The sequence below is a fragment of the Ascaphus truei genome, chromosome 2 (genome assembly GCF_040206685.1).
Source record: "Ascaphus truei isolate aAscTru1 chromosome 2, aAscTru1.hap1, whole genome shotgun sequence".
NCBI lineage: Eukaryota > Metazoa > Chordata > Amphibia > Anura > Ascaphidae > Ascaphus > Ascaphus truei.
Genome location: NC_134484.1, coordinates 314115951 through 314138122, shown reverse-complemented (window position 1 = coordinate 314138122; position 22172 = coordinate 314115951). Strand labels below are relative to the sequence as shown.

Genomic DNA, 22172 nt, shown 5'->3' with positions numbered 1-22172 from the left:
AGTTTTCTTCATGTAAATTAGCTGGGTTAGGAAAGAGTTTACGGTTGCATGGTGCAAGTGCTGTCATGTGACAAAAATATTGGAGAGGCAACACTTTTGTTCTATTATTTTAATTTATCTCCAAAACATCAGTGTTAACTTCCGTAAATCTCCTTAACAGTCAAATTGATAAAACAAACGTTTTCTACATACTGGCTATGCTCTTCTTAACCCAGGCAGTGTTGAAAAAGCTGTGTAATATGCCAGGCAAATGCTCATAGGGGTCCATGTTAAAGTTAAAAAGAAGCAAAAAGTGACATGCTGTGAGTGCTCATTTGCATGTCATTACCCAGAATCCCTGGCTGCAGTGGAAGCACTGTATGCTAAGAGATAATGGGGAAAAGCAGGATTGCAGACCTATCTGAGACATGTGAATGTGCTCACAAGTGAAAATTTTATTTGCTGTACACCGTAAAGGGGAGGGAATTTTTGCCACTTTTTTACTCACCATAACTTGTTTTGTGTCTTGTTATACATATCATTGGAATTTTTCTCTCATTTGCACCAATATCTCATGGGTTTTGCAGCTGGGAGTCTTAAATGAATTGCCCGCAGTTTATTTTTTACTTATTACTTTTTTTTTCCTCACAATATCGGCCAACTTATGAGCAGACATACTTTAAAGTGTTTTGTGCCCTTCATATACAGATGTAGCAGAGGTTACTGCTCCCATTAAAGCAGCACTACCAAAAACAATGATTAAGGAGATAACACACGCCTAATTTAACATTATTTCACGTTAACGGGGGTAATAATGTCTGCTATCTTTGTATGTATGCATAAGTAAGAGTGGTTAATTACCCAATTGTTCTAGCATGTGCCGTTACTACTGTTGCACCAATTTAGCATTTTGGATACATTGTTATATACCCCTTTGACGTGTTGGTTTAAGAATTACGAGTCAAGTTCTCAATGTCAACCGGCTTCAAAACTGGAGGGAAAAACAGAAATAGATTTATCAAAGAAAAGTGTCCAAATGGATTTTTTTGTGTCCTAAAGTCTCCCGGTGGCAAAAAAAGTGCAAAATAATTGCACCAGATTTATCAAAAGGAAAACTCCCATTGCTTTCAATTGGAATCCGTTCCTTTGATAAATCTGCTGCCATTGTTTGCTCTGGTTTAGCATTAGTTTTGCAGTCAGAAGACTATTAAGTAGATCAAATGGGATCTCTTCCTTTGATAAATTTGGTGTAGTGTTCTCCACCCCAGTTTTGCAAGAGGGAAACTTTGATAAATAGATCCCCATATCTCCTATTTGTACATATTTAGCAGCTAAGGTACCTGTTTGTATGCCATGTACCTATTACATTCAACTGTACCAATTGTGCCTGTTTCTGCCAGCGGTTGATGCTCAGAACCTTCCACTAGTGAGTGAAAGCAGCTGGGAGACTGAAGAACAATCTGATAATGATCAGCTGGTTAGGGGGCATTTAACAGCTCTTCTATTGTGTGTGTATATGTATACTGTATACAAATAAATCCCCAAATACATATTGGTAATATATGCTTTGCATAAAGTAAGTTGTATGTGTTACAAAGCCTCCCCTTGCCTGGAAGCTCCTCAGTCACACCCTGACCCTCCAAATAAAGTGGACTTATTTCATGTTGCACATGTTGGGAGGTGCTAGATCCCTTGGTTTCTCATGGATAGCCCCTTACCTGAGTAAAGATTGTTTTGCAGGCCCATACTTTGTAAGTAGTTGTGGCATCGTTCTTTATGTTCTTCCAAGGAGCTCCGCTGTTTATAGCTGCGGCCACAGTATCCACACTTATGGGGTTTACCTACTGCAGGTGCAAATAAATAAAAGGGTGTTAAACACACGACTTGCTAGTGCCATGAAAAATAACACACAATGGAGAAAGGCTGGTCTATTGGTAACATTGCTGCCTATGTAAAGGATTTCCCCAGTTTTAGTCCCAGTATCAGCTCCTCTCTCTAGCTGCACACTGCAACACTAGTTATTGCTAAAATATATTGTTATTAATCATTTTTGATAGGAAACTTTAATAAGAGTGCAATCCCAGTTAGCCGGCTATAACACTTTTTTTTTTCTTTAAAGAATTTAACAATCAAACTGGCTTCCTAAACTTATATAACCATGCGAATAGCAAACATTTTGCTGCTTTCATATTTTTTTTATTAATTACAATTAGTTTCTTAGGGTCCGTTAAATGGAGAAGTATTTGTCAACCAGTGTTTGTTTGTTTTTTTAACCTTGTCAGTATCCCACTTTCTTTTGAAACACTATCATTACGTGATCCCTGCTAGCGGAGCGTCTACCGGCACCCTGTACAGAGGTAAGTATCTCTGGAAGCAGGGGGTCCCCGAAGCTTAAATTAATGGGGTTCAGCTCCAAAGACCCCCTGATTCAGTCCTGGGTAAAAAAAAATGCGCTTGGATTGCCGCTTTAAAAAGCTGGGTAAAGGTTTATGTATCAAGACAATTTAGAAGCAAAACTTTTGCAAGGAGAGGCATTTTCATTTCTGCACCAATTGTGCCTGGTTTTCATTAACTTGTGATTTGTGGAGTGTCAACAGGATGGGTTAGGGAGGAGTGAGATGGAGTGCATATTATAATGTAAGAAATGTGTTAATAAAAACTTTTCCATCAGCTGCAGCAAACCTTTCTTTGTCTTGATGATACATATAACCCCACTCTGTTCTCCCCTCATCACTCGAGTGCTTGTGAAGTACAGATGTACTGTACCCACGAACGCGTCTTAGTGGAATAACCGTAACGTAATACTTTGGAGAGGCTCCATCCAAACAAATATAACAAGTGCTAAGAGTCACGGGGGAAATCGCCTTCTCCGTAATCTTCTAACGCGTTAGCGGGGACAGTAACGACCATCCCATCTGTATTCAGCTAAGGAGAACTCAGAGAAAACGTAGTTCCTTAATTTTTTTTTTTAGAGGAGGAAATAGCTGCTAACTGAATGAAGAAAGAAAGCTATTGCATGTCATGTGGAATTGCTGAACAGTATTTAGCTGAAGCAACAAAAAAAAGGGGGATGGGAGCGCAGTGTGCTTCTCCACTAGAGATGTTGAAGGAGGGAAGAGAATAGAGGAGAGAGGGAGACAGAGAGAGATAGAGAGAGAGATACCTGAGATACTTTACCTGGGAAGTATGCTAATATTTAAATGTTCAAGCACATTCTCTTTCCGCAACTGCACTTTAAATAATTCACTATTACTCCTACTGTTTCTGTAAGTCTCCCAACATACCCCTTAGATTGTAAGCTCTTCAGGCAGGTTCTCCCTTATGTTATCATTTACCTGTTGGGCTGATCCCCATTGTTTGAACTTTATTTAGCTTGTATTGTAATTTTGTAAAGCGCTGCTTACAATATCGGTGCTATATAAATTAAATGACAATAAATAAATACACTAGCACATTTCTCAGATATCTCAGGTGTGTTCACAGGTATCTCTCCACGTGGAGTACAAGGTAATCTATTTGGAGGTATGTAAGTCAGTGGGTCCTCTGCTTAATAGAAAACTCTCTTCCTCTCCCCCTGATGAAAAGTTTGTACTATCTCTATCCTTTACATTGTGTGGATCTATTTAAACCCGCTAGTACGTATGGGATACAACATGATGGTATAATCCTAATGTATAAATTCACTATGTCATGATTAAGACACTGAGTGCTCATTTGCATGTAATTTCCCAGAATCACTGGCTGCAGGGGAAGCACTGTATGATACGAGATAATGGTGAAAGACACGGTTGTAGACCTGCCTGAAATGTGAACGTGCTCACAAGTGGTATTTTTATTTGATGATTAAAACACAAATAAGTCAATGGCATGCCCTATTTCAATATATTAAATGGTATAATCAAACACAAATTTAATAAATTATTCATAGACATACACTTGAAATACCGTAGTTTATGTGCTAAGTAGCTCTTGCCTGCACAATATTTGTTCATTAGAAAAACTGACCCCCTTTTTATTCCCTATGGACATTATTATGGAGGTAGAAGATATCCTTATTGGCTGTGCTCATCCCTGCATGTGTCCCTAGAATTTTCAGGTCATAAGCTGTTTACAAGGTAGGGTGAAAAGAATTTCCCAGAAGCCTTTAGTCAAAGGACCTACCAGAATGTGTCCTGAGATGACCAGTGAGCGCGTCCCTGCGTCTGCATGCATAGTTACACAAGTGACACTTAAAGGGCTTTTCACCAGAGTGTAATTTGATGTGGCGAAGGAGATTGCCTTTTTGAGTAAAAGAAGCACCACACTGATTACACTGGAAAGGACGTTCTCCTGGAAAAGCAAGCAAGAAATATATATATATATATATATAAAAACATATGTGAGAACAAAGATCTAACATAAAAACAGGAGAAAGATTTGAGCAACAAAGTTGTTGTGTGACTTCCAGCGGCTGCAGGTTTGATATAACATGAGGCTTTTAGACTAGACCTGCCAGTTTCTTAACGCTTCACTGGCTGGGTCAATTTGATCTAAAAATCTAATTTTTTTTTCTAAATCAGAATGGCACATCACAATGCAAATTCAACCTCATTTAAATAAAGTGACTGCAACATTTTTTTTGCGTTGAAGAAGCCACTCTTCCTGATCAGCAGTTTTGGAATAAACCAATATCCAATTTTGTATGTTGTGGCATTTGGTGTGTTTTTTTTTTAATGTGGCTTTTTTTTTTCCGTCAAAGGGTCTTTAAAATATGCTACTGTAGAAGCAAAAATAAAAAGGGAACTCATTAAAAATGCATTTCAGGATCACAAGTTCATTTCAGCGTTACATTCTTATATTTAAATGAAAGGCACTTCATTATAACAGTTATAATAACTTCTTTTCATTTACATTTTCCTGTGTATTTTCCCTTTCAATTTCTTCTCCATTACCTGTCTTGTCCCTAAGCGGCCAAATCAGGGAGGAGAATGTGAGAGTGAAATAAAAATGAGCAGACAACACTGTGCTGTAGCACATTATCCTTGCTGGATATTATCATGGGGGCTGAATGAATCTGCCCCAAGGCTTGCCATACTCCGGGGGACGGGGTGTCATGTATCAAATTCTCCTGACTGCAAAAATGGAACAAAAACGTGCACTAAACATATCATGGCAAAAATCCAATTTTTTCCGTTGGGATGTTTTTCTTTAATAAATTTATGCACCATTTTTGTAGCTGGTAAGTATGACCTCCATAGAGGTTTAGGTATTAAGGCAAAAGTGGAACAATGCTGGGGCAAAAAAAACTGCACTATGAGGCATATGTATGAAGGCAACAGTGGAGCAATGCGGGTGCAAAATAACTGTACAGAAGAAACTGTATTACTAGAAACTGTATTACTGATAACTGTATCAAAGAAATACTGTATTTTGGATTTCAGGTGCAATATTTTACCTCAGAAATGCACCACTTTTGCCTTGACAAGTGGTATTTTTATTTGATGATTAAAACACAAATAAGTCAATGGCATGCTCTATTTCAATATATTAAATGCACCCATAGACCACATAGCTCTCAGGGGCATATGAGTGAAGGCAAAAGTGGGGCAATTCTGGTGCAAAAAAACCCCAGCATCAGTTGTCTCAGCAAAAATCCCATTCAAATCAATAGGACATTTTCTTTGATAGATTGGGCATTGTTTTTGTTCTATAATTGTCCCACTTTTGCCTCTATAAATATACCTAAGTGTATCTGATGTTAACCAAAACTCATGTCGTTCTCTCTCTCTCTCCCTCTCTCTTCCTTTCCAGCAAAACTTATATTTCAGAGTTAGGGTGGGAGTAATGCTAACTTTAGGTAAAACAGGCGATGTGGGAGCCATGTTACTTGAAGCTAACGCAAGGCATGGCTAAGTTAACCTGACCACAGACGCTGTTTTTGTATGTAATTATCTATATGGATATGTGTTAAGCTCAGGGAAAATTACGCCTGTTACTAATTTAGGGAACCTGACTTTATTTGCCCGATTTAACTAAGATTAGTGCATCAGGGACTTTGATAAAGCACTTGCAGCATGATACGTGTTGGCCCGTTTTTGCCTCTTTTATGGTCAATTAAACTTAATTTTGGAGTTACCCTCTCTACTTTGCCTTTGTTCGGGTGGTGCGACGCAAACTTTCTCTTATCTAGTGCACCTGGGCCTAAAATTAATTAAACTGCAATAGTGCAGATTGGGGCTCCACTGCATTGAAACTCCCATTAAAGCCAAAGGGAGTTCCTCTGCAATACTCCCACCATCGGCACAATCCCACTGTAATGTCCTGTTAACTACTCCCACTGTAATGAATAACTCCTGAGTCCGAGAACCAGCCGTCAAATGCCTCTCAGGTGTAGTTAAAGGAGCATTTCCCACAAATATGACCTAATTTAAACATGGTCTCCATGTGATGCGTCAATTTTTATTTTCTAGTATTTCTTTTATTTGAAAAGTTCGAACGTCAGCAGTATTGTGTTCACTCTTGCTGTTTGGTCTCATTTTCTCTGCTCCCCCAGGCCGCACAGACCTGATTTCCATGCAGACTACAAAGGGTTTTATCAGAAAAAAATTCTTAATCTTCTCAGATAAGGTACTTTGCGGCTACTAATGTCACAGAGTACGAGAGACCGGAACATATTTACAGTACTGTACACACATTCTATAGATTCAAAGATCAACTTAATGCCTTTGTGTGACGTTTTCCTTATTAAAGGTGGTTTTCACTTTAGAAATCCCTTTTAGTTTTCCTTTTTCAATCTGGATCACAAAGCTAATTGTGGAAAATAATTCAGTTTTATTTTTAGTTTATTTATTTTTAGAAATATTTATGGAAACATATTTTTGTTGTGAAGGCTTTTAATAATGGCTGCCATTGTGATCGTCTAAGTACTGCTTTATAACAGGGTCTGGATCCACGCAACATTTAAGTTGCTACTGTATTTGTTGTCGGAATAAAGTCTATACCAAGCCAGTAACAAAAATATTGGTGTAATCAGTGATATTTAATGTTTTCAGAGACCAGGCAGCCAATATATTCCACTGGGGTCTACAGGATATTTAGAGCGAACATCCCACTCTTAGAAGGAAACCTCATTTTTAGAAGGTTTACCACCATTCTGGCCAACATATAACGTTTCCTACCAGAGTGATTTCGGTGGAAAATAAGGGAAATTCCGTTGAGTTATACAGTATAAGACCACTGATGTTAAAAAAGATTGTCTTCCAATGAGAGAGACAGTTTGGGCAGGTTTGCTATTTCTCATGAGCCTGATAAAAGGATAACATGTATTGCAATCTGGAAGCAATACATTCTACTGGTTCATTTATCAAAGTCTCTGTTCTGTATTCTTGGGGCAAACCTGGGGCAGAAATACTGCACCAGAGGCATTAAGGCAGAAAATCCAATTGGTTTCCCATGTAAAGGTTTTCCCTTGATAAATCTTTGTTTTACCTCAATTTTGGAGGTACATTTTGGAATTCTGGAGACTTTGATATATTGTATCGACCTGCATGGGTGAACTTTTGTAAGGAATAACATAGCAAAAGTATATATTTGCAGTAATTGCACTTTGGAATCAGAACTTATTTCCCCTATATGGAATCAATTTGTGATTTGGGGACTGTTAAAGAGTCTGTTTCTATGATAGACTTGGAGCTATTTTTTGCACCGTTTTATCAGACTGTGGTACAGACGGAGTGAGTTATCAATGCATACATGTTTTGTCGCACTGCACCAGCAATGCAGGCAGTAAATCGGGGAAGTTTACGCAACGTCAGACCTGGGGAATATTTGTGACACTAGTAAAATGATAAAATAAACGATGCATGCTGAGACAAAATGTCTTCACACTGCCCAATATCCAAGCTGACACATAATTTGCTGCTTTGTGCCTTTCGTACGTTGATGTCCAAAGACAAGATAAAGATGACGCTATTTGTGTAATGCAATTTCTGTAATGCATCACTCCCCTTTTTAGGAGAAGTCCCATTTTGGCCACAGGTCGAATATGACAAGTTATCTAGTTCATTTGTATATATTCTTCTAATAAGTAAGGGTTATTTAGTACAATCTTTTGGCCAACACATGTTACTGTAAGCCTGCCACCACTTCAAAGATTTAAGCAGGTCCCTTCACTCCTTTAAATGTCCTCGACTACAAGTGAGAAAAGAGGAAACAGAACTTGTCGTTGTATAGGTAACAGTCATTGAGTCTCTGAGAACTGAGGCAAAGGCGATTCATTGTTCTACCTGACTGGAAATATTCTGTATTTAAAAAGGAAGATATTTTGATATGACAAGTTCTGAAGATTATGTGTCTTTAATGAGTTTTTTCAATGGAAATATCCATACATTTCAAGTCAGGAAGTGCATTTAGTGCGTTTTTGCCCCAAAAATGAACTTAATGAGTTTTAACTCTCCAACAACGATGTACTCAATAGCAAGGCGTGCATGACATGTATGCAGTGTCAAAGGGGTTAAAATGTAGCAGCTTAAAAAAAAAAGGACTAGATTTACAAAAGGAAAAAAGTACATAAAAAATGTTTAATTGATACATCCAGAGCAGTTGTGTGAACCAATTATCCAGTCTAAATAATTTAATACATTACACCCTTATTAATGTGCATTCAACCAATCAGGTTTTTAACAATATTGAGGTTTTGCTTCGCAATTGACCTCTGCCACATTGGTCATCTCTTATTGAAGTCTATTGGGAGTAAGACTAGGGCATTATTACTGGTGTAGAAAACAGTAACAGATTTCTGCCATTGCTATATTTGGTGCTACTTCTTTGCTTCAGTTTTACACTCGTTTAAAGGGGCAATTCAGGCTTTTTTTTAGATGACTATTTTTAAACATATATATAAGTTTGAAGCAGGGGGTTTCCAGAACTGAACCCCATTAATTTCAATGCTGCTTCCCGAGATACCCAATGGGGTGTAGCAATCTGCAGGATTTTGCAGGCAGGGTAGTAGTGGGCCAAAGTTTTTTATTTACAGCTCGTGGGTCATTTGTTGGGTCATAATACAGGTAGCTAATGTTCTGCACTCCTATGTAATCTCCTTCTGTCTGCCAAAACAACACTTATATTGTAGGGTCTTTGGGGCAGGAAATCTTATCCCATCTGTTTACTTGTCTGTATCATGCACTTACTGTATTTGTAATACTCGTCTCTCAATTATGTATTGTATATTGTCTCTGTAAACCTCTGCATACATGGTTATCTCTTTATACATAAAATACATTACAATATTGAAAGCTCCAGCTTGTAGTCTATGCCATGGCATGATATTTAATAAATCACTAAATACTGTGCCAACAATTGAGTGGAATTCTATGGGAATAATAAAACATTCTAAACCGATTTGCAATGTTATCATAATGGGCAATGATAGGGGGTATAGTTGAACACACTGAAAAGGGACCAATAAGAAAGCATATATCATGAGGATTTAGGAGAGAACTGGGAGATCCCTTAAATGGGAACAGTTAGAAAATATATTTTCAGAGAGGTGTGAGGGGGTCTCCATGGTAATTAGAGAGATTATCAGTATGGTTGGCACTGCTGCTTTAAAAGACAAGTGAGTTTTACACTGCATAAGTGGCACAATGCCTTCTATAAAGCCACGTGTACTTGTAGCATGCTATGACGTATGATTTTTTTTGTGGGGCCTTTAAAGAAAAAACTATGCCAGGCCTTACCAGTGTGGCTTCTTTTGTGTACCATGAGCACATTGGGGCCGATGCATATTATCCCACAGATATCACATTTTAGTTTTCCGTTAGGTAGTCGAATACCTCCAACTCCGGTCAAGCCTTTGGTGCCTTGTCCGTTCAGTGAGCCATTCATTTTCTCCCCTGCAGCATCAACCATTCGTAAATCCTCTGCACATTCCTCCCCATTCATTTCATAAGCGCGCCCATTCTCTTCATCGCTGTGAGTCTCAACTTTGATATGACCAGCTGAAAAAGACGGGGACCCAGATTAAGCTTCAAAGTGAAAAAACAAGACTTAATTTCGCACAGGATTTTATTAGGTTCTCAAACCTTTCCTCGGGGACCCGAAGCCACACCAGTTTTTAGGACTAACCAATGAACTTGCACACAGGTCAATTCAGCTAATTCTCATCAGAATAAAATATTCGGGGGTTGCTTATAAAAACTTGGCTTGGCTCAAGGACCTGGGAAGGCGCAATATACAATATACAAAATAGAAAGGCAAAGAGCCTTTTTTGTTTTCTTTACTAAACACATCTCTTTTTTACTTACAATGGAAATGCAACTGTAGGTTTGTAACTCAGAGTTAGTAAATAACATAGTACACTCAAGTATCATCACACTTTGACGACTATCCATTGCTTTCAATAAACACAACTCATATTCTTTATATCTAACAAAACAATAAAATACACTTTTCTACAGAAATCCACCAAATGCATACATATTCTTTTTCTTTGCAAGAATTGAAATATTCTCAGCTACATCCAGATGTATAAAAACAGATCTAAACTCTAGGATTTTGAGTAAACCTAGATAAGTGGTGTACAGGAACAATGGGACCTGCAGCACTGCAGTTCCCTTATTCCATTATACTTCTGGATGGGCTTGTGGACCACCATGCCACCTGTACTAGCAACGCTTCTAAATTTAGCCAGTAGGTGGGTGCCCACAGACCCTATTTCTTCTAGATAATAGGTGCACCATTAACCATTCAAGTGTGGCGTTTTGGGATGATTCTAATTTTGTGAAAGGTAACCAAATCATGGTTTAATGTCACCGCCATCTAACACTAAATCCCCTCTATTTAATACTTATAGGTAGCGTAGTACCTATAGGTACAGCAGCAGTCAACAAAGATGTTGATATATCAGTGTAAAGCGGATTTTTGTTTTACCCAGGGACGTTTGCCCTTATTTTATAAAGTGTAATAGTGCCAATCTGGCACTATTGCAGGGAAACCACCATTGACTTCACACTTTATAGAAATATGGCTATTATCTCCTAGCATCTGTATCAACTATAGGCGTCGTCTAAGCACAGTTTCCATTACTTTATGCAGAATTTTAGCCAGAGACGTTTATGCTTCCTAAAATCTCTGACAGAGTGGTTTGAAATTAGCAAAAGGGCAGAACTGAATGTACAGTGACACTGAATCTGATGTATCCCATTATAATTTGGGAGTCATGTATTGCAACATCTCTCTAACCTAACTCGCTATGCTCAAATTGCAAGGGTATGTACATGGTACTAAGTAGAGGAGATGAGGTGAGATTTGGGGGCTCTGGCAAATGCTTTTAATTTAATGGAAAAGAACAGTACAGTAGCTTGATACAAAGAAGCTTAGGGGTCTAGTAAAGTGTTTCCCAGCTGGGGTTCCGTAGCACCCTGGTATTCCGTGAGAAGATCAAAAGGATGCCGCAGGATTTCCCTGATCTCATAAAGCAGGGAGAGAGCAGGGCAGTCGCTAGCATGCTGGGCAGTTTCCTCTATCCTGATTAGCTGCATTACACAGCAGCAGCCAATCAGGAGGAGGTGCCAGAATCATGTGAGGTGTGGCCAATCATGTGAGGTGTGGCAGTAGAGGCAAGGCTGTGTGTTTCTTTCCTCTATGTATTTGTTTTGTTCTGTTCGGGGGGGGGAGGGGAATGCCTGGATCATCACCTCTGCATTGTTCCTGGATGGTTCCACTCCAGGTTAGTTAACTTTTACAGTACCGTACATCCACTGACACCATAATGCCACCAGACCTCTTACACTGCAGTTGCGATGGCTTCAGCAGCGATAACATGACCTCCACTGCCCCTGGCTGATGGAAGTGGAAAGAGCTGCATCTCCATTTCGATTAGCCAGAACATCCCCTAAAGCATTTGTATAGTGACGTACCTGGAACGTCAGTAGGGCCTATGGCATGCTGGGGTCCATGATGTTCCAGGTACACCATAAGGGCACTCCAAAGGTTAATATAAAACAGAATTTGTAGAGGAATGTTGCCGCAAGTTATACTGTGGGTTAGTACTTGTTTCTCAGCGCTAAATTTGAATCCACAGAACAATACGGAACATTAAAGCATTCCAGTGGCTTAGTTTTGTGAAAGATTAACATGCTTTGATTACAAGAATGGACCCTACTTGATATAAATTAGCGTTACACAGAATAACATTAAACTTGCGATATCATGCAGCTGGCATCGGCAACATGTGAAAACAGTTATGAGATTGATGTAAAAGACAAACGAGAGAGACTATTTGTTCATCTATTGATTTTCACAAGGTTGAGGAAACGTTTATGAAGGGGGAAGTAGGAAAAATATTTATTTTAACCAGGCTGGAGAGGCAGTAAGAACACTGCCTTTATGGGCTGAAGAAGTAAGAGAATTGCCTTTGCAGTGGATGAACCTGTTTTAAATCCCAGTGCCAACTAATAAGATTATACGCTCTTTTGGTGAGGAAGTCATTGGGCCTTCAAAATTCTATGAAGCGGGCTGGTCAATTATTCACTGGGACATATGGGAAGACTTGGCCACCATATATTCATGATACCTACTACATACATGCTAAACATTAAGGGTGGTGGCAGTGTTAGCTTTATAACCATCACCCACCTCACCTGTTTTTGCTACAAACTCCATTACTTCACCCATCTAATTATGCAAACCACATATAAAAAAAAAAATAAAAATGTTGGTATTTTTTACGTTTTTGGCCTGTCCAAGTATGATTCCAACAAGTTATGGATAATATTTTTTTTAAGTGGTGCTATGTCATAATATTCCTGTAAAGTAAATGAGCCATAAGGTATATTGTGATGCCAGAAGGGGTCCTGTAGAATAGCACAACTTAGTAAATATGGCTCTATAGGCCTTCCACTACATTATTCTCTATAAATAGCAAGGTTCAAGGATTCTAATGTTAAATATAAGAGTGCTAGGAACATTACATTTTAACAGATACATTGTGCCTTCACTGACTTGAAATAAACAGGGGTCCCCTCAGCTTGATGGGTCTCTAAGAGGTATATTCATTAAGATAGTGCACAGAGTAGTGTCCCAACCAGCACTATCACCGATTAATTAATAGCCCCCCAATTGATCAGTATGCTAATGTCTACTGTAATTTATTAAGATACCAATCTTATCAAGTCCTAATCAGAAGTAAATGCATACATGGAATGTATTGACTAATTATTCTTCATTCATAATTTGCATGTTCACTTTTTAATAACATGATAACAGTTATATTCTATAATCACTTACATGCCCCCATTGAACACTATTTAACCTTTTTACAAGTAGGCCACAAAGACCAAATTGAGACATTTCCATTGCTAATTCAGAGTAGGTCTGATAATGCTTTGTATTTGCATCACCTAAGGAAACCCAAAACCACGAACCAGTGAAATACAAATACTAACATTCACAATACACAGAAAAAAAAAATATGAAGGCAGACATTTTTAATGCGACACAATGAAAATGCATAAGCTTCTTTTTTTTTTTTCTCAGTGATATTTTTACTGTGGTGTTTTTACTTATGAAGTTTCTTCCTAAAAGTGAATACACTTTCAATGACTGAAAACACAATACACACACGAAAGTGCTCTCACAGTCAAATGAAAAGGAGCGGGATTTGATGGCGGACATGCAAGTACAGAAATCGCCACATACAGTAACACACAGAACCAGAAATTCAACCTAATTAGGAAACATGATGAGAAATGAGAAACATGCCGGGGTGCAGTGAGAAAATACTTACAGGAAAAAGATTTCAGAATGATTGCGTGTAAATCCCTAAAGCGTTCAGCCTCACTCACAGCTGCAATAAAGAAGGCAAACAGGATGCTTGGTTGAACATGCTAATGTCAAGTTTTCATTTGAAGTGGTGATACTGTTTTCACATTTGATATACCCTTAAAGTGTGAAGCATATGTGGTACTAGGCGGTTATACTTTTTATATATTGTGGCTTTAAAGCTGTTAGATGTTATCACACATTGCGTTACAATCATTAGAATCCCGTTTCAAGTGATATATTTTCAGGTAAATACTAATCTGCCTCTGTTCAGCATATAGTTTGAATGAAAAAAAAAAACATTCCATCCTTTATTTCAATAAAGGGCAATAAGTTTAAACATGTCTTATACATTTCATGTTCGTTTCTTAGTCAGACTTACACCATCTTCAATCAGATACAATTTCGAGATCAATGGTTAAAATTAGGAATAGAGTAAAAGGTGATACATTCCATATACATCACGTGTGCATAAAATGACTATTCTCTCCAGGTGCACCATGACGTCATGACTAAGTGACGTATGATGTCATGACGTCATGACTTTATATGTAATGTAATATATGTATTATGTAATTAACAAAATGTACCACCATTTAAATTAACGTATAATAGGGAACGAGAGTTGAAAAAAATAAGGGCAACCGGAGAATGTTGATAAATTGGTTAGCCTGTGTAAACTACATAAGAAGTTTTGCTAATTGCACTCCCCCTTTTCGCCCCAACCCCCCTTTCCCCCCAATGCAGGTCTATGTACTAAAGCCTACTACTACAAACATTGGATCGTTTCAATTGACATATTATTAACAAACGGGCCTACAGTTACATATCGAGTCAAAACTGGTACCATTGTAAGGTTAAATATATCAAACAAAAATTGCTTTTGCTTTCAATTTGATTTTTTAGGGATCTGGTACAACTTTGCATTAATACATACATCCTATCATGTTTTAATAGGAAAGTGTATTGAATGCCTATTACTACAATTTATGGAATCCAAATGTTAAAGCAGCCATGCTAGGATGGATGTAGAAGGCCGGATGTGTACTACTGAGCCACAGAAACAAAAAGGGTTCATAAAAATGTAGTCCGGAATGAATGTTGGAGAAGATTTGTGCTTTAAAATCTCTGCCACATAAAAATGAAATGATATAGTTTCGTTATGACATGTTCAGTTGCTTAAAGCGAGCTTCTGTCTCCTGGACAGGAGTCCAGTAGCTAAGCACAGAGCTGCCTTTGCTGATGCAGTAAATGGCTGATTCCAGGCTCTATCCTGCATGATCCTAGCAGGGCAGGGGAACTTCAGCAGGGCTTAAGATAAGTTATCTCCCAAGGGACAAATGTTCAGAGGGACCCCACCCAGGCGATTAAATAAGATTTCCATGAAAAACATGATGTTTGTGTTTCCTCTTCCAGTAACTGAAAGTCTGAATGCACTCCTAAGCTGTTTTGTCATGTAAACATGGGGAAATGGATAAAGGAGCAAGACAGTAAAAAAAAAAAAAAAAAGGCTATGTAAAATGGTGCCAGGTAAAACATAGGCCATACAAGAACATTCGCTAATAAGAGACGCATGTGTAGTCCCGGGCACACTTAACTGACCAGGACTTGCATGTTGCATTATGAATTCCTCTTGCATTTTTTTTCTGTTTTGTACAATATATTTGGGGGTTTACTCCTTAAAGTGTGAAATCCCTTTTAGCAGTTAACATGCAATAATGGCAATTTAGCAAATGAACACTGTCTTCTAGATTACTAAATATCCGTGGCTGCAGTGGTCAAAGTGGCTTAATAAATTAGTGGAACTGTGCCTTACATGTGTAGATTTATTTATCATTAGGGCCAAGCTCTTTGCACTATATTTAGGAAATATGTATGTATTTATAGAGTAAAAATAGAAAATAAGAGTCTTTGTGAAAGAAGATCTGTACAGTAGGTGTGTAAATAAAAAAAACATTGTGGTGATTAATACCTCTTAGTACCATTTCGCTTCACCCACTGCACTTACGGTCTGGTCACATTGGAATATATTGTGGGGAATATTATTTCATATGATGTGCCAGTTCGGTCCGTTTCTGGCTGGAAATTCCCTTTGAATTCAAAGGGGATTTTATGTTAAAAAAAAAAAAAACATCTCAAATGGCCGCATTGGACTAAATAGAATAAGGCTCAAAACATATTCTAATATGTGTCCTCCACATGCTCCAGGATGTAGCTAGAAACCATTGTATTCTATGCCTGGTAAGAAGCTTTATGGCTCCCTACCCTAAAAAGGTACAGATGCAGCGGCCATAATTTTAACACTTCACGCCTTGTATACCTCGGAGTACCCATGTCACGGTGCAGGATTTCTTCCAACCTTCCCGCCTTAAGACGCGAGTGCAGGCGAGTTCAGAAAATGTCATTTTAGTGTTCTGGTTTTTAAACACCTGAAATTGACACAGTAGCACAGTAGCACAGTACTGTACACATTACAATTCATTCATTGCATTGCATTTAATTGCACACAATCTATGAAATTCAAACAAAGCAACCACGATAAACACGTGTGCCTGGGGCGATTGGCCGCGTTTATGCCGCGTGGAGTACAGCAGCGCACACGAAAATGGCACCGTGATTGTTAAAATAATGGCCGCTGCATCTGTAACCTTCATTTGGGCAACATAAGGGGAGTATGGAAACTAAAAAAAAAATGCGGATATAAACACTGATTTCTTAATAAAGTAAAAACATTGGGGGTGAGGGGGGTGAACTATAAACACTGAATTTAAAAATAAATAAAACCCCTGAAAACCAGAATCCCTCATTATAACCATAAACATTCAGCCTTTCACAGCTCTTTCTTCCTGATGATAAAGGATTCTAAAATAACCCCCCCCACTCGCCCACAAAATGAAGTGATGACATGAATTGCTAGTAAATATTGCAGTGATCTGTTTCTAACTTTTCATTTGGACAAAACCTTTAGTTTTGGCTGAGTTTCCACTAGTTTCAGCTGTTACGATGCCTGTTTTCCTGTGTGTGAATGGCACCAGCCATTTTTATTTGACTGGGAGGCAGTTTTTCAGTAACTACTACAGTATATCTCCAGAATGGAAATATGAAATTAAAAGCGGTCAACAACCATGGGACCGGCCTTGCTCTAAATGCATTTGTGAGAGGATTTAAGCTTTCAGTATGTTGATTTTGTATAATGTTTACTTCACTGTCTTCTAATCAGCACTAATAACGTAAAGGAGAGGACTTACCCAAAATAATTCTGTCACTTTGTATTCGTGAACATTAGGGGTTTACAGATGTTGCCAACGTTATTGCAACCTGTGGCCCGGCTCCCTTCTCCCTCGGCTGATTCAAAACAATGGCCATTTGTGCGTTTCGTATTTCCCGCTGCAGTGCGCCATCGGTTGCAATAACGTTGGCTACATCTGTAATCTGCTTCAATTATTAACTCACTAATCCTGATACAATTAATACAGAAAGGATAAGTAGCAGTTACAGTATGTTCCTCTCCCTGTTAAAAGCAGTTAACCAATTCTTGCAAAATCCAACATGCTCTCCTTGTTTATGTAAGTTCCACTTCCTCACGCTGTCCTAAGGCATTCCTATTTTCACAATGGTTCCTTCTGTAGAAGAACCATAAAAAGAGAAGTGTATATTTCTGGTGAAGACATGGGATAGGGGAACAGTAAAAGTTTATTTTTTTCTTAATCTTTGAGGCCGCACCATTTTGTCATAGGCTCATATGTGGACGGTACAATACCGTAAATACCAAAATGACTATGTCTACTTTTCGGAGTGTTTGTAGGAAACAATAATACAAGGTATTATATGGGAGGAGTTTGCTTGATATATGTACTGTATGCCTATGTATGTATATATGTATATCTTTATTTACTGTATATGACGCCATCCATGCACATAGCGCTTTACATCAGTAACACAAGTGACATAATAGGAATAATCGCTTCACACATAAAAGTAACATTAGGAAAGGGAGTCCCTGCCCTGAAGAGCTTACAATCTAAGTGGTAAGTGGGGAGAAGTTACAGAGACAGTAGGAGGGTGTTCTGGTAAATGCGTCTGCAAGGGGTCAAGGTCAGTGCATATGATATGTATAGTATCATCCACATACAGTATGGTAATGGTGTGTTTAAAGATTTGTCAAACATGGGGGGATTTATAGAGGAGAACAGAAATTAACCCAGATCCCCAAAGAAGCATGAGCCAATTATAAGAAACTTTAAAAAAATAATACATATTTGGGAAGCCATAATAAATGATTGGGGTGGATTCTGTTTAACACAGTATACTTTGAAACACACTGCACCATTTCCTGCTCCTAGCTGTGTCACATGTACAGCAACAAGACTTTTCAAGATTCTTTCTTCTGGGACAGGCTACTAAAGTATGAGGTTTACCCAGCTCAGACATGGTGCAGAAAAAGGGACGCAAAGAGGCATTCCATTTGACAACTCTCATTATACTTAGTTCCTTTATATAACTCATACGGTGCCTGCCCTTACTCCTCCTTTGGACACATCCCATATATCATAAGCTCTCCCACATAGGACAAAACTCGAGCACAGTACAGTACCTTGATACTTTGATCTTACAGTTAGTGTCCCAAATGAAAACACTTTTTTTGCTGCAAAAATGCCTTGACGTAGATGCCCAGTGACTATGCTAAATATCATCACTACTACTACTTAAAGGTCAAATCCCATCTATTCTTTTGCACATGGTATTAAATAATACCACACTTCATTTAAATAAAAAATCAGGGATAGAAAAAAATGGCCTTGCACTTCTGTGGACTCAAAGTGGAAATGCATAGGCTCTTCCCAATAGGCTTATTGATGTTACTGTAGGTTGCCTGTCAGAAAGTACTCAGATATTTCAATTTTTACCAGGGTCTCACAATTTTTTTTAAAGTGAATATTTTTGATAAAATGCTGTGGGGCTAGTAGTGGTCGAGACGGCATCTTTTAAACCTGTGTGTACAAATGTAGGCGACAGTCACTATAATTCTGCCAAAATAAGGGCAATGTATTAAAGTGGCAATCTAAGCGGCACTTAAAAATTAAAAAAAAAGATATATGTTTCTTTTAATATATCCAGCCTATTATTACCCTTATTGTCAATTTATTGCCTAAGCTGCTGATTGATTAAATCTCCCATTATCCTGCATCCCAGGGTTTTTCTAAATGGCTGCCTTTCAGTTTCAATAAATCCCTCAGTCAGTGTAAAGTTTCAATAAACCCCTCAGTCAGTGTAACTCAGCAGATACAATCTATTCTTATATTACTAAGGTAACATTATCTATAGCAGCCCTGCACAACTCGTAAAGCGAGAAGGCCCGAACTGCTCCAAGGAAAAAAAATTTGGGCCGCACTGGTAAAATCATCATCATCATCATCATTATCATCATCATCATCATCATCATCATCATCATCATCATCATCATCATCATCATCATCATCATCATCATCATCATCATCATCATCATCATCATCATCATCATCATCATCATCATCATCATCATCATCATCATCATCATCATCATCATCATCCTCTCCTCCAGCACCTCTTATCATCATCCTCATATCTCCCCCAGAACCCCTCACTATCAACCTTTGCGATACTCCCCATCTATCTCTCATACCCCGATCTCTCCCCCTCATCCACACACATAATACTCCCTCTCCACATCAAACACACAATACCCCCCTGCACACCACACACATCCCACCCCCCCTGCACCTCACATCATTCTCCCCCCTGCACCTCACATCATTCTCCCCCCCTGCACTTCACATCATTCTCCCCCCCTGCACCTCACATCACTCTCCCCCCCTGCACCTCACATCACTCTCCCCCCCTGCACCTCAATTCACTCCCCCCCCCTGCACCTCACATCACTTCCCCCTTGCACCTCCAATCATCCCCCCTGCACCTCCAATCACCCCCCTGCACCTCCAACCACCCTCCCCTACACCTCCAATGACCCACTCCTGCACCTCCAATGACCCCCTGCACCTCCAATGACCCCCCCTTCACCTCCAGTGACCCCCCCTGCACCTCCAATGACCCCCCCTACACCTCCAATGACCCCCCTGCACCTCCAGTGACCCCCCTGCACCTCCAATCACCTCCTATCACCCCTGCACCTCCAATCACCCCCCTGCACCTCCAATCACCCCCCCTGCACCTCCAATCACCCCCCCTGCAACTCCAATCACCCCCCCTGCACCTCCAATCACCCCTGCACCTCACCCCCTGCATCTCACATCACCCCTCCTGCACCTCACCTCCCCTGTACCTCACCTCCCCTGCACGTCACCCCCCTACACCTCACCTCAATGCACCTCACATCACCCCCGGGACCGCAGGGAATCGCCGCCATTTTTTTTTTTAAGTTTTTTTTTTTTTTTTTAAATCTCATCGCGGGCCGCACAGAGAGGCCGGGCGGGCGAATGCGGCCCGCGGGCCGTATGTTGTGCAGGCCTGATCTAAAGTATTGTTACAGTTTGCAGCTTAAACTGCTGGAAATATTGGCAATAAATGGAAACAGGAAAGTGTTATAAATATCTTGCACTGCTGAGGAGGTTAGCTAAAAACGGCTATAGAAATCAAAGGATGCTCTGTATATTATAACTCATTAAAATTGCATTAAGAGTTGAATTAAAAAAATGTAGTAAGTATAATCCAATACTACAGAATTTTTTTGGTAAATGGTAAAATGTTGCAAAAAGGAGCATACTGTACACAGGAATAGATAATTAAAACAACAAAATAGTATACAACCCCACCCCCCCGTAAATATTGTACAGTAAGTGGTCTTGAAGACACAGAGACTCTCTGACAGCGAAGCATGAGGAAGGACAAATGCTATTCCCAAAATGTCACCTGCCTCGTGGTTTTTCTTTTTAACTCCACATCCTTATTTAGTGCACTGTTTTTATTATTTACAGTCGCACTGGTTTCTGGTCTAAGTTTATTTTAGTTTGAGCCTTAACTTTTTCTGGTTGGTCTCTCGGCCAACCAGATGTCGTATTACCTGATTGGCTGGCTTGCCAGCCAATCAGTCATAAGGTTCAAAATAGATCTAGTTACTAGTTCGTATGAATTTCTTGAGATGTCCCTTTGTGGTTTTTTTAAAATATATATACAGTTTTGTTTTGATTTTTAGATTCCTGTATAGCTCCTTTATATTATATTGTGGTGTATATATGTTGAGATGCATCAAATTCTGCCTTTGAGTCAGCCACTATTTTCTACTGCTGAAAATCTCTGATCTAAACACACTTTTCAGGAGCTCCCTAGGACATTTTTCTAATGCTGAGAAAACTGCTTTACAGGTGGTACAGGAATCACAGATAGCACAGACAGTACAGGTATCACAGACAGTACAGGTATCACAGATAGTACAGATGGTACGGGTACCACAGGTTGTACAGATAGCACGGATACACAGAAAGTACAGATAGCACATATAGTACAGTTAGCACGGATACACAGAAAGTACAGATAGTAGCCGTATAGTAGTTTTGGAGTACGCAGCAGTCCTCGTGTTTACTAAGACACGCTTCATGAATTTACTTTCTATTCTGGCTATTTATATTCATGCATTACAATTTAGACACTTGTTCATCTTTTGCTATTTCATAAAACAATACACTTGGAATAAGTACAGGATATATCTTTGTTGTGCTGCCCAACTAAAATGAGAACATTGCACTGCATCATTGATGTACACTTTCAATTTTATACCAACCCTCCCATATATAGTGAGTGTGTCCTCCAGATATTAAAAAAATATAATTCATAAATACTATACAGTACTTTTTTTTCTAAATGCACAGTGTGGATGTTGTATTCAAGAAACCCCAAAGTTTTAATCAGATCAACTTCCTAAACATGTTGTTCATGCAATGACATTATGATAAAACTAACTGAAAGATGCCTGTGCACAACAACGAGCACACCTGAGATACCTGGGATATATGCAAATAGGATACGCAAAGTATATTTAAATTAGTCCTATTAGCATATGTCCCAGGTATCTCAGAGGTGCTCATTTTTTGCACCTAGCACTTGGGACTCTAGTAAAATAGGATTCTCTATCCTCTCTCTTTCTCCACTACAGCAAAACACATATTCAGGTACTGGAAGTAGCTAACCCGAGTCATGTTATTTGAAGCTAATGTGAGGCAGTGCTAACTTAACATGCCCTTAAGCTAAGCCTAATGAGATAACTAATGTGCGTTGCTTTTGCATATAATTATCTTTGTGGATTGGCGTTAACCCCAGGGAACATAACGCCCATTACTGATTTTGATAACATGAGTCCTGAGTAACGAGCTTTGTGGATCTGGGCAGTGGCGGATTTCCCA

General features: G+C 39.0%; 1 protein-coding gene across 12 annotated transcripts in view; it reads right to left on the bottom strand.

The window, feature by feature from the left end:
* IKZF1 (IKAROS family zinc finger 1) overlaps positions 1–22172 on the bottom strand; it is a 151425-nt gene that overhangs the window by 16522 nt on the left and 112731 nt on the right. For 5 of the 12 annotated variants that reach the window (XM_075586465.1, XM_075586470.1, XM_075586463.1 and 2 more), the window contains 4 exons: positions 13745–13804; positions 9696–9956; positions 4141–4308; positions 1698–1823 (listed from right to left, as the gene is read on the bottom strand). In XM_075586465.1, the coding sequence (XP_075442580.1) occupies positions 1698–1823; positions 4141–4308; positions 9696–9956; positions 13745–13804 (615 nt within the window). The remainder of the gene's footprint in view (positions 1–1697; positions 1824–4140; positions 4309–9695; positions 9957–13744; positions 13805–22172) is intronic. The other 7 variants (XM_075586468.1, XM_075586473.1, XM_075586467.1 and 4 more) reach the window with 4 other exon arrangements.